Consider the following 13,870-nt stretch of genomic DNA (forward strand, 5'->3'; position numbering starts at 1 on the left):
GTCAATTAACTTCCTTGAAAAAGGGCCCAATTTTTTTTCTTGAAGGCTGCTGGCCCCGAAAGCCCACATTGGGGGACAATGCCCCAAACCCCAATATTGTGGAGAAGTGTGCGGTTTATTAGCGGTGCAAGACTAATGCAGACTAAACTCTGGATTGCAGTGAAGGGCAGAAAAATCTTTTAGCTCCACATAAACACTACTCTCAATGTAGCTAGAGTTAAGACAGTGAACTCAACTCAGAACTTTTATGCATTGGTTTTGCCTTTCAAATAATTTACAGGCATATTGCCTTAAAGGTAAAAACAAAGGTCACAATTGGGTGGGGCCATTGGATATAGAAGTTGATGTTGTTGGCTCCAGTTAGACACCTTGGAACTGCTAAATGCAAGTCCACCTTCAAGAGTAATGGCCCAAAATTTAAATGTCAGACTTTGCGGTGAGGATGATTGGAATGGCAAGGGTTAATAAGTTAATAACATAACTGCCCAGCAGTTCGCTGCAAGCCAAGATTAGCCAAGACTTAAATTTACCTGTCATGTTGGAAGGCCCGGCAATACAAAAGACCTATACTGCTGTCCTTTTCGACTCACGACTGGGTTTATGGGAACTGATTTTTATGCCCAGCACAGAGTAACAGCTGGAATGCAAATAGTAGTGTCCTTAATGTAGTGTACAACAAGATATTTAAAAACCAGTCAAAGAAGAAAAATTCATGGGGTGCAGTGAGACAAATCAACAGACAAGGAAACTGGAAGGAGTTTTAGATGTTGTTGGCTCTGACATCCTGTTCTAAGTGGGTCTCATCAAAGAATAAATCAACAACTCAGCATAAAGGAATCCTCATGTCTAAGGGAGATCTGTTGGGTCCCAGCAGGGATGCCTATTCCAAGACAAAAGAAATGCGGGCCTAATGGAATCAGCAGAGATAACAAACCAACCTTAATAATAAATAAATCTGTTAACATCTGCGTCCAGCTTTATCTATAAATTTCAACCAACAAAAGGAGAAAAATAGCTCCTGCAAAATACAGAAAGCCAAAACCAACCTAGATTAATCAGCCAGTATTTTTGGGCAATGCAGGATTGCTTATGGGTCCAGATGATTCTGCATTAAAAATATGCAAAATATGTTGCAAGGTGTGCACCCTTGGTCTCCTTGTGCTGTGCAGTGCAACATTCGGGTTTGTGACACGGCTTAACCGCCTCCTGTGGATTCTATAAGCCTAGTGGTTGTATTGGGCATTAACAGGTTGATCTTTTGGTGCAACAACAACCACACTTGTAACAAGTGGTATTAGAGCTTGGTCACAGGTTCAAACCCCTCGCTTGAGCTGGGGGGGTTGTTGTTGCAAGGTGTGCGCCCTTGGTCTCTTTGTGTTGTGCAGCGCAACGTTCGGGTTTGTGACATGGCTTAACCGCCTCATGTGGATTCTATAAGTCTAGCGGTTGTATCGGGCATTAACAGGTCGACCTTTGGGTGCAACAACAACCACACTTGTAACAAAATATACATTAAATTCTTAACAATGACAGAATTAGCTGTGAAAAATATCTAAACACGTATTCTATTGGGGTTGAAATTGTCTAGATGATGTAGCAGAATGGAGACTTTGCAGTTTCTCAGTATAGCAAGGTATGATTTTCCACATTGGAGACGTCTAGCAGTGTGCCACAAAGGTTGTCTTGAGCTGTTTCTCGTTTTTCCATGCATGTATAGATTGCAGTGGACTATCAACTAAGGTAGAATGCATTTTGGGCAATACAATGTAGCATGGTTAGTCTGGTTTTCAGCATCATTGGTGTTCCGAGAAATTTACTAAGTATGTATGTTTATTGTCTGTATTCTCAATGAGCCATTGTTTAGGGATAAATCTTGTAGTTTCCTTTGAGAGTGATTTGTAGACTAGCATGTATTTTGAATTGATGTATGCACAAAGTCATGATTGCAGCATGACTGAATTTTCAAATTTAAAATTGAAGACTCCAACAGAGCAAAGAGATTGGTATTGCTTTTTTCGGAAGACAAAAACAATATAATTGAAGTCTTGTGTGGGGAGTTGTATTGGTTCTCCTTCCGTCTTTTCGCATGAGGGACATTCCATTACCTTTTGGTCAATTCATATATCCAGCTTTTAGCATAAATTCATCCATCGAGGTACCTGCGAGGAGATTCTTTCTTCATGGGAAGGCAAGGAAGGATTGAAGAGAGTTTTCTTAAGAATTGCATTCTAGCATTACTAGTCCTAGGATTATTAATTTATTAGCAATTAAAGGTGGAAGTCCATCACCATGTTCCTTAAGATTGTATTTAGCCATTGTAGTTGACTACATTAGGTGCAGGTGGGAGGATGCTAGAGTGGCCTTCATGAAGGGAGCCAGCTTGTACAATTGATTGATAGTGGATACTTTGCTAAAGTTTTCCCCCATATTGAATCTATCTAGGGTTAATCTTGTGTTATTTTGCTTGTGTTGTTGTTATCATTTACTCACTTCATGCTTATTCTTGCAAGTTGATAATACCTAGAGCTCAAGTGGATATGGATAATATGAAATTAAATTTCTCTCATTAGTTTTCAGTGTGATGTTTATGAATCTGTCATAAAGCATAAGAAGCTCATACTTTAAGCATTCTATGTTACTCAATTGTAGCATGGAAATAGGGAATAACAAAGTAATGAATGTAAGATTCATATTGGTGAATCGTGCAATAAAATATCCATGCCATTTAGAGATCAGTGCAATTCCATGCAAAACATATGTAGAGGTTGTTAAGAGTCACCTCTTGAGAAAGCTGCTCTCTAAGAACAGTCCATCAGAAACAATGGATAAAAGACAATGTAAAATGTAATACATCTCTTATTTCTACTGCTTGACAGTCAGAAGGAAGATAGAGGACACTGCTAAGGTTGATGATTAACACTCAAAACAGCTTTTCTCGCCTGCAAATAGGTTTGGTCTCAGGTACACAAGTACATGGTATAGTGTTCACATGAAGACCATGAGGAAGTAATTTAGAAAAATCATGAAGATGAAGTAAAAAATTGAGGAGAAAAACCAAGAATGAAAAGAGAGATTATTTGTTTCCCTTGCTTCCATGGTAGGAATCAGTTGAACCAACCATTGATGGTAAAGAGAATAAGTAAGGAGAAGGATGTTTCAGTCAATACTGGTCATGATGGTAAATAGAAAGGTGAATAGAAGAATGTTTTGATCCTCACTGATCTGAGCAGCACCCATGAGGTAATGAAATTGGTGTTTAGCATCTATTACCTTGCTCTATAAGCGGGGTAAGTGCCTTGAATGTCATGGAATCAACTTGCAATGACATTTTAAGATTATTAAAAGCCAGGGAAACAAGATCATGAGAAGAGTTCACTGCAGAGAGCCATAAGAAGTTGAACAGAACTTTTGAGGCTTGAAATACCCACTTACATTTTGTGTATTGTGTGAGCGCTTGTTTTGTGATGAGTAGATTAGTAAGATGTTGATTTTATTAATTAAGGTAATATAAAAAGGGATTTTAGATTAGTACGAGCGTCTTACATTAGGATTAATTTCCATTCAATATGTTTTTTTAATTTTGAGTTTTATCTAACAGACATATTGGATAGATTCTGTTAGCTTTGGGTTTTAGGGTGAGCAAAATTGATTGTTATACTTATTTTGAAAATTGTTTGCAAATTTCATTGGAGATCCATGTGTTTCCATAGTAATGTTGTCATTGTTTCTATAGTTGATGGTTATAATAAAAGAATATCTCCATTTAGTGGAAGTGTGGCATTGATTGGTTACATAATGTGTTTTTTCATATTGCAACTTGCATGACTTTTGGAATCTTAACATTGTAATAAATTGTTTTCAGTGTTGGCAATGCTTTGTAATTTAAACCTTGTTTTGCTGCCATTGATCTAGCTACTTGTGAATGTGTTGAAGTATTTCCATTTTAAAATATTAAAACTCATTGAATGTATTCTTGTAGATCTCTGTTAAATAATTTCTCTTGAGCTCTGGTGATACATGTTTGATTGTATGCCACTGTTTTATGGATTTCACTCATACAGGTGATGGACCAGATGTACAGGCAGCTTTGAAAGAATGGACAGGACAACGTACTGTCCCAAATGTATTCATTGGAGGCACACACATTGGTGGCTGTGATGGTTAGTAATTCAAAGAAACGTATCTCAACAATTGTTTGGTTTATAGTATATAATTTACATTGATATGAAGTTTCATTTCAATTATTTTTATTCAATTTCATATCTTTCTTTCCTTTGATGGCTGAATTTTTTTTCATGTCACTTTATTGCTGTGTGTAAGATTTCTTGTAGGGATGTGTCTAATATAATTGCACATGTGCAACTTTTGGAAAGAGAATTGTAAAGCCTCCAAAATGTACTAAACTAAAGCTTGATTTTTTGTTTTAGATATATTAGTGAGGGTTCTATTGGGGCTCTCTCCTGTGAAATGACGATAAAACTTAAAGCTGGATAAGATCTATCACAGCAAGCCTTTTGAACTCTTACTACAACATCTAAGCACATTAGAGGTAATTTTTGTTGTTTCCACTGGATTTTGATTGGAAACCATAGTCCAATCCACACCTCCTGGAAATTCCAAATCATGCTGCTCCATTGACATAAGAGGTTTCTCCTCACATGGAGTACATTCCTTATTTAAATGAACGAGAGCCTCTACAGAATCTATTGGAGGCTTAATTGTTGCCTCCACCCTATATTCTAAAGGGGATTTAAGGAAAAACTTTATCTTCCAATGGAGCTTTCAAATTTAACCTCTTAGAAGAGAAAGAAGGATTGCCAGGGATGGTGCTGCATGTGCAGAAACAACATCCATCAAAGAAGCCTTCTCCTAAGACTTCTTAGAAGACAAAGAAGGAATTAAAGGATCTCCCTAACGAGGCTTTAAAACATCAGAGATAATTGTGGGGTCTTTGAAGGGATAGAGCCTCCTTTGAAGCATTCATGACATGAAAATGGTGGGAAAGAGCTTCTTTCATCATGAAGCTTGTTTGGCAGATTTATGGTTAAGGCTAGAACAGTCAGCGGCAGCATGTCTTGTTGCAAAGCACTTGTGGCAATGGCATGGGAGTCTCTCATAATTTAAAAGCTGCTTCCAGATCAATTTGCAACTTTTACCACAATATCTGGTGGGAGATCTTTCAAAACATCTAGCTTAATCAAATATGGGCAAAATTTGTAGATGGTAACCTTCCCAAGGAGTTACCAAGTGCTACAAGACAAGAATGAATCCAAAATCGAAGAGGGAGGTTAGGAAGCCTAATTCAAATTGGCATGACATTAAGAGATTCCATTAAAGAATTGAAATTTGGGAACTATGGCCTCACGAGGAGCAAATGCTTCCTCCATGCCCAAATCCAATCATCAAGAATAAAGTCTCTATGTTTGGGTATTTCAAACATTGCAATAAAAAAACCCTGACCACATGGGTAATTTTCAAGATGGATTTCCATGTATGTTTGCTGAGCTTGACGACCATTTGTGCATATCAGAAACACTGGGCCATGGGTGATAAAAATGGCAGACCAAACCACATTTTGAGAAGAACTCATCTCCTAATACTTGTTCCCCAAAAACTAAAATAGGGAACAAAATTAACTTTACCTTAGTTTCAGCTCACAATTTTTTATTCTTAAAAACTGCACCCTCTAACCTAGAAGCTACTGCACCTAAACTCATAGAAAAAGAAAAAGAAATCTTGGGAGGTGGCTTGCCAGGTGTAATACCTATAACTACACTACTGATGCCACTATAAATGGCTATCTCTGTCCTATCCCATGCCTCTAGAGAAGAAAGAGATTCAGGAGCAACATCAATGCCCCCAACCTGGAGAAGAAGCCAAACACTTAGTACCTGTGGTAGAGGCAGGCACAGCAATGCTAGTAGACGAGAATCTTATACCGAATGAATGATTAGGGTTCAAAGTAAAACAATAGCAAGGAGAAACTACCATGCATTAGATTTACAAGAAAAGCTTTATTTTTCAAAGCTCACTATCAATAAGTATTAAATAAGTAGTTAGCCTTTGACAAATGAGATAACTATTAGCTCAAATGTTTAGTCTTAAACATTGATTTTATTTCTAACATATTTTAAGTTAACATTCCTAGCATTGGTTAGGGTTTGCTTCGTAGATTTGGTGACATAAAAAAATCAGGCTGGGTTTGTTTTGGGTTCATCCATACAAAAACATATCTCATATATATATATATATATATATATATGAGATATGTTTCTATAAGATTATATTTTAATAAATAATAAGTATAAATATCAGCATTAAAAACATGATATTTATGAAATTTCATATATATTAGTAACATAAAAAATATATCTGATATCCATTTATGTAAATATAATAAGGAATATAGAATGTATTAATATAATCTAAATTACTGGGTACACCCTTAAGGCCTCCCACACTTCTCTTGGGTACATACCCAGGTGTACCTAGAGTACCCAGAGGTGCTGAGTGACTAAAAGTAACAAAAAAAGACACCTTTTGACTCTTTTATTGCATCCAAAAACTCTAAAAGCATCATTTCACCCAATACAAAGATCTTTTTGCTCTCTTCAATCTCTCTTCTCATTTTCTCTAATATTTATTTGGGAGCATAGTCACTAAACCCCCACATTTTACCTGTGGGGGAACGAAAGTTCCCTTGTACCCCTTCTATCATCAAGATTTTCTCACACCTAACACTTTGTGTTGCTTATCATTGGTGCCCCTCAAATCCATTAGTGTCTCCACTCCCAAACCCCCACTAGTTATTGGGACCTCATGTCATAATAAGAAATTTGATTGCAATGAGGGGTTCTGGGAGTAGAGACCAAAATCAAGAACTTGGACAACTAAAATTATCACTATTAAATGCCAACTGATAAAGATAAATATTAAATATTTAACTATCGATTGGCATTTAACATTTATCTTTATCACTACCATTTCGGCATTTGGCATTGGCATTGGCATTGGCGTTGATCAATGATGAAGTATCATACTATCAAATGTATTTAAGTTTATAATTCCGTTTAATTCTCTCTCTCTCTCTCTCTCTCTCTCTCTCTCTGTGTATATATATATGTATTGTAATGGTAAATTGATAAATTACAAACAGGAGTTTCTAAAATAGAAACAAACTAACAAAAATAGAAACTACCTAAATGACTAAATGACCATTAAGTACAATATAAGAACAATTACTTTAATACCTTTCCTTAATGGTCGTTCTACTAACTACCCGACAGAATACTTGACATAATCTGCAGGTCATTTGGCCATGGAAGCATAGAAGGCTGCTCCCTTATTCTCATAATGCTCTGACATGAGTCTATTGGGCAAAACTTCTAGATATGACCAAGTTAACCACAATCCTTTCAACATGATGTTGGGTAACAAAGCTATCCCTTCTGATATCCAGATCATCTTCTCAAAAAACTTTGATTTTGTTGATAAAAAATTGGCAAAAAAAAAGTGAGACCACAATTTTGTAAAAAAATTGTGAAAAACTTTTTGTAGAAGAACATTGATCGCCCTAGAAACCCTAGGTGTGACCCAAAATAAGTTGCAAGAAACCACGATTTTGTGGAAAAATCGTCAAACTCTGCTGGCATTAATCCCTAGATGTTGCAGAACAACATACTTCATGCAACAGAAGAATAACAACTGACTTCGTGCGGCAATAGAGACATGGCTAGAAGCCCTTAGCACGGTACAAAAAATAGAAAATATTTGCATGCTGAAACCCTAGTCGTGAAAAACAGAAAACCCATGATTTTTATTTGAAAAAATCGTGCAAAAAATGAAAAACTCACCATGGTTTTTTTTTTGGAAAAAATAAAAAAACCTGAAAATACTAGACTGAAACCCTTCCTGGTTGCTGCACTCGAAAGCCATTGCCAAAAAATCTTCATGCGGTTGAACACCTTGTCATCACGTGGTAAAAACAAACCCTAGTTCATTGTGCCAAAAAAACTTTGCAAAAGGCAAACATGACCTGGAAGAAATCACCAGACATGTCGCAGAGAGTACCAAATCCCCTGTAGAAAACAGCCAGAAAACCATCCACAGAAATACGCCCAGACTGCGTGTAGTAGAGGTGGAAAAACGAGGCCTAGTTGCGAGCTGGAAAAAGATGCAAAGAAATCATGGAAGTCACACAACAGAAAAAGGAACAGGAACCGATAAAACCCTCTTGCGCAGAACAAAAACCGAAAAACCTTCGCACATAGAATAGGAACCCTGGCATGCAGGAGAAACCTGAGGCCGTGAGCAGAGTAACTTTGACCTGTTGCGGACAAATTCTGGTATGATTTTTATGTTGTTAAATCCACACAAATGAGACACATTCGTTGCAAATCCTTCACGTGAACCCAACACAATTTGCAAAGACGCCCATGATTCTTAACAAAACCGCGATTCTTCAGATGATTAATTCCTCCCACGATTTTCAGAAACACAGCCACCAGAAGAAAAACGCGTCATGCGATTTTGCAGAAAAACCCTCTGTGCAGGCAGAAACATATCCACACGTTTCTCACAAAAAACACACCCAACCTTCAGCAAAAACTTCGAATAAAAAAGCTTCTGTAAAAGAACCCTCGATATATATATAATATATATATATTAAATTGAGCAAAAACACTTATAAAAGAATTTTTTGAAAATTCTTTTAGGAAAATTACAATTTTTTTAAAAATTAGCGCCAAAAAATTTAACTGGGCTCTGATACCACGTAATGGTAAATTTATAAATTGCAAAGGAGATTAAACTTCTTAAATAGAGATTTACAAACAGAAGTTTCTAAAACAGAAACAAACTAACAAAAATAGAAACTACCTAAACGACTAAAGGACCATTAAATACAATATAAGAATAATTACTATAAAATATATATATTATTGGTAGAGTAGTAGAATACAGAATGACCCTGTAGGGATATGTGTAGTGCATGCGTTCTCCCTAATCATTCTCAATGCAATGGTTCTTGCAATTCAAGTTAGCTGTTGGTGCCCTGATCTAGAACCATTCAGAGTATCTATGTAAGGTCCTATTCTTTTGGTCTTGCTTGTCAGCCCGTGTCAATACCGACAGAATGGGAATGCCCTCAATTTCAGAAGATTATTGTTGTGCCCCAGGAGGCTATGTAGCTCAAGTAGAATATGCTTGGTCGTGGGTTGTTACCAACTCTACCGCCTTGGCCAATCTCTGGATCCTGCCGTGGTCAATCTTTGGATCTTGTCCCGGTCAATCTCTAGACTTGACTGCTAGCAAACAAGAACATACAATATTAAACTCAAATTTGAATGCAGGAAACAGTTAAAATCATAGAAAAAATATTAGAAATCAGTTGGATTTGTTGTAACAGTAGAAAAAAGTGGGGAAATTTGTCACAGGTTTGCCGTGTTTGTACTGGACAAACCCCAGGGATATTTGTGAACCCTGTCTGTACCCTTGCCAGAACCGAACCCAGATCCAGATCTAGGATGGATCAGAACTGAACTGACAAGTCTGCAGGGCTGTACTGGTAAGTTAGAATTAAGGCTCAGAATTGTCGACAGATTACTGTGCTAAGCAATGCTTTCAACTAAAGAGAAGGGTTGGCACCGAGATGGGTTGAATAGATTAAAAAATGTGGAGTTGAAGAGATAGATTGCCTGAAGAGCCATCAACTGTTTGGGACAAGGTATTGAAAAACAGTACTAAAGCTTTTGCAGTATCATGTTAGCAGTTGAGATTCAATCTATGTGAGATTAATCCATTAATCACCTATAGAAAACAAAGTAATTTTAAAGAGATTCTCAATGCATAAAAAGCATATAGTCAATCAATTAATATTAAGTTCTCATCATTTTACATTAGAAATAGAGAAACGAATCAAAAGGGAAGAACATATATGTTCAACAAACATGGGCAAGTTGAAGATGAGACGCATGTGATGCCATGTTGACTTATTAATGAGCAGCTAAGGCAGAAGCACTCATCAGAGTATTAAGACTTGAATAATTTGTAGAGTTTATTAATTTTGCCATCTAAGTGACCGTTAATTCAACATTACACAGAATGTCAAAATATCAACAAGGGTAAGATGTAGCTAATTTTCACATAACTTGGTGTTAAATATTTTCTGTATTGTTCCATCCCATATATTAATTTTGTGTGATCTCTGTAGGTTTAAATAAATATATTTATGTCGTTCATTACAATATTTTAATGGTTCTTCTTGATGTTGTCACCTTTTTTTATTGTCGAGAGGGGCAAAGGTTTTTGACTTGGAGCTATGAACTGACGAGGTCACAAATGGGGGACCTCAACCCCAAAATAAACACTCAGCAATAGCACCCCAATGGGGTTTGAACTTTGGTGGCAAGGTTCGCACTATGCCAATGCTGGCTTCCTTGATATTGTCTATATTGTCACTTGCCATAGACAATGGCAAAACATTCAATATAAATTTTGTGTTTCTTTTTTTGTGTAAACCATTGCTTCAATTCTTGTTTACATTTGTCCTCTTATGGCATTTATGTTGCGATGATTTGCCTTTCTATTGGTTAAAAGTTAAAACATCCACTTAGTTTTGAAGCCCTTTCATTTATCTTGTTGAGAAAATTCCTTCTCATGTGATGATACTTAATATTGGATTTTTGCTCCCATATTTAAGAGAGTCCCAAATTTTCATGCTTCCAAAGTTCTTTTGTTCCTTCTCTCTTAATGACTTAATAAAAAAATGCAGCTGGTAATATTCTTAATATCTTCCACACCTAATATTTGGTGGGTCTAGTGACCAAACTAGGTCCCACGGCTTTTTATACCTCTTCCATCCTTCTTACCAAGTCTAATGTATGCAAACCCTGCCGGATTAATATTTCATGGCCACGACTTCCCTTACCAAGTATCGGGTTGCGCAACCAATATTATTCCATTTTTTTGTGTGCCAGTATATTGGATCATGATATCCAACTAGAATGGCCTCTAATGTGTGAATTGATGTCACTTAAGTTTTGGCAAAAGAGGCGATTGAGTCTAGTAGGAGACTCAAATAAAATAATCTGCCAGAGAAATAATTCAAACTCTTAAAATTTATTATTTCTCTGCATATCCCAATGAATTTATAAATTGCAAACTCTGCAAACCTGAAAGAAACGTATCAATTCAGCTTTGTCTAGTACTCCTCAAACATTCAACACAAACTGATTCTGAATGTATCACGGCGTATAGGCTGGGGAAGATCTTTCACATCCGAAACCAATTTTTGCCTCAGGGTTTTTGTTCTAAGATTGTTGTTGAGCAAGCCTGTTCAACCTCCACAATTGGCGTTTCAAGAGAACATCATATATGCAGAATGAATGAAATGAGTCTCCAAAAGTGATATTTAAAATCACTTTTTAAATAATAATTTTTTTAGCTCCTTAAAAGCTACTTTATATTATTTTACATTATGGCCCTAGCTAAAGTCACCTTATAAAAATAAAATATGCAATGTAATAACACATTTAATTAAATGCAAGTTGCCAGTAAAACATTAATTTAAGACACTTGTTTAAATAATTAAATTATTCCCTTCATAAACCTCAAAATAGCCTACCGAAATGAAATAGGCTAAAGGGTCCTCTCCAAATACCTAGGATGAAGAAGGGGGCATTACAAAGTTGGTCTCTGTGCGCTGCGCTCCAACTTGTTTCTTTTTTCACACCCCAACTTGTTTCTTTTTCACATAAGAGACCTGAATACAATGGCGGGTTGATGAGGAATTGGGATCTGACTTTTGAATGTGTTAATTTAAACATCATAGTTGCACTACTTGCCAAATTCTCTTTAGATGAGGTAGCTTTTGCATATGGCATGGCTAGTGGGAGTGGCATTGCGGTTAATTGTGGTTCAAATGAAACTGAACTAAATGCTAACTTTGATGCTCTCGATGAAGAGCAATACGAAAACTATTGAATATTTGATTGTAACTTTCACTTTTGTATTGGCATTTGACAAATCATTGAATTATCATATTGTGAATTTACAAGTGTTTTCATCTTTGCAAATTATGACATTTATAAATATTTCATTTATCAGCAATTTTGAGTTCATATATATATATGAGTCCATACCCATACCCAAATCCATAATTGTACCCAAGGGAAAAAAAATGCCATATCGGTGTATCTGAACCCCAAATCCATCCCCTTACTCGGACTGACTTATTGTGAGGTCGATTTCGAGGAGTACAAAATATGAACAACGTATATTATAATGTTTCTTAGCCTTTTGAACTCTGTTTTTAGCTGCTCCTCACAATAGACAAAGATTGCATTATATATAGTATTATATACACATACATATATACAAACCTATAACGCCACCCAAAGAAAAAAAATGCCATACCAGTGTACCGGGAATCCAAAACCCATACTCATCCTCATACCAAGACCAACTTATTCTAATGATGTCGATTTCCTGGAGTGCAAAATATGAACAATATATATTTTAATGCTTGTTAGCCTTTTGAACTCTGTTTTTGGCTGTTCTATAGACATATTGCATTACTCGAAGACCTTTAACTCTATTTTTCTATGTGTAGATAATGTTTCTTAGCCTTTTGAACTCTGTTTTTAGCTGCTCCTCACAATAGACAAAGATTGCATTATATATAGTATTATATACACATACATATATACAAACCTATAACGCCACCCAAAGAAAAAAAATGCCATACCAGTGTACCGGGAATCCAAAACCCATACTCATCCTCATACCAAGACCAACTTATTCTAATGATGTCGATTTCCTGGAGTGCAAAATATGAACAATATATATTTTAATGCTTGTTAGCCTTTTGAACTCTGTTTTTGGCTGTTCTATAGACATATTGCATTACTCGAAGACCTTTAACTCTATTTTTCTATGTGTAGATACTGTTGCAAAGCATAAGAATGGACAGCTTGTGCCACTCTTGTCAGAAGCTGGTGCTCTTTGAGAACTATTTGGTTAGTATTAATATGACAACAAATAAAGGAAATTCGTTTACAGAACAATGGATATCTAGACATGCTTATTGTACACAGTAAGACTGTGCTGCATATTTAAAACATTATATGGTTGTACTCGAGATTTATGCCAGGTTTTAATTTTAATAAACTCTCTAAAAAGTATTTTGTTGGTTTTGACTTTTAACATGACGAGAATTCCTCTATAAAATAGTATATACATATACATACTCATTATAGACAGCATATTGTGCTGCATATTTAAGACACTGTATGATTGTATTTGAGATTAATGCCAGGATTCAATCTTAATTAATTCTTTCTGTGGCTGATATGAGAAAATGTTTATTAGATCTGTGATAGAGTCTGTTGTGTTGTAAAAATTAATAAAAAATTATGTGCTACTGCACCCCCAATGAATCCATATCCAATCAAATCTATCTCTCTCGCTTGTATTGGCAACCATAATCTGTTGGGTGAAAAAATGTATCATATATGAAACAAGAAAGTCTGCTACTTTACCCCAAATAATCTGTATCCATCAACCCATTTCTTCCATATGTTTTTGGCAAGCAAGAAAATTTTATGAGGTCATTTCATTGTTAGCCTTATAAAAAAATCATTATAAAAAATTAGATTTCACCTGCTTGTATTGGTGAGCATGAAAATCATAGAAGAATTACGACGACTTTTTGAATCAATTTCTAAACGGTAACCAACAAAGTTTAAAGTATGCATGAAATGTTTACAAGATATCTGCCATTTCGCTATTTTTTTGTAACCATTTTTAGAAAATTAGATTGTCCTCGCACTAAACAATTTTGTAAATAGTAACCAACAAAATTTAACTAAGC

The 13,870-nt window shown here is 35.8% G+C and overlaps 1 protein-coding gene across 1 annotated transcript in view; it reads left to right on the top strand.

The window, feature by feature from the left end:
* Window positions 1-13,332, top strand: part of LOC131077390 (glutaredoxin) — a 29,088-nt gene extending 15,756 nt beyond the window's left edge. The window contains exons 3-4 of the mRNA XM_058014884.2: window positions 4,062-4,160; window positions 12,942-13,332. Of these exons, the coding sequence (XP_057870867.1) occupies window positions 4,062-4,160; window positions 12,942-13,006 (164 nt within the window). The 3' untranslated portion in view covers window positions 13,007-13,332. The remainder of the gene's footprint in view (window positions 1-4,061; window positions 4,161-12,941) is intronic.
* Window positions 13,333-13,870: the final 538 nt, after the last annotated feature.

The sequence above is a fragment of the Cryptomeria japonica genome, chromosome 4, assembly GCF_030272615.1.
Source record: "Cryptomeria japonica chromosome 4, Sugi_1.0, whole genome shotgun sequence".
Taxonomy (NCBI): domain Eukaryota; kingdom Viridiplantae; phylum Streptophyta; class Pinopsida; order Cupressales; family Cupressaceae; genus Cryptomeria; species Cryptomeria japonica.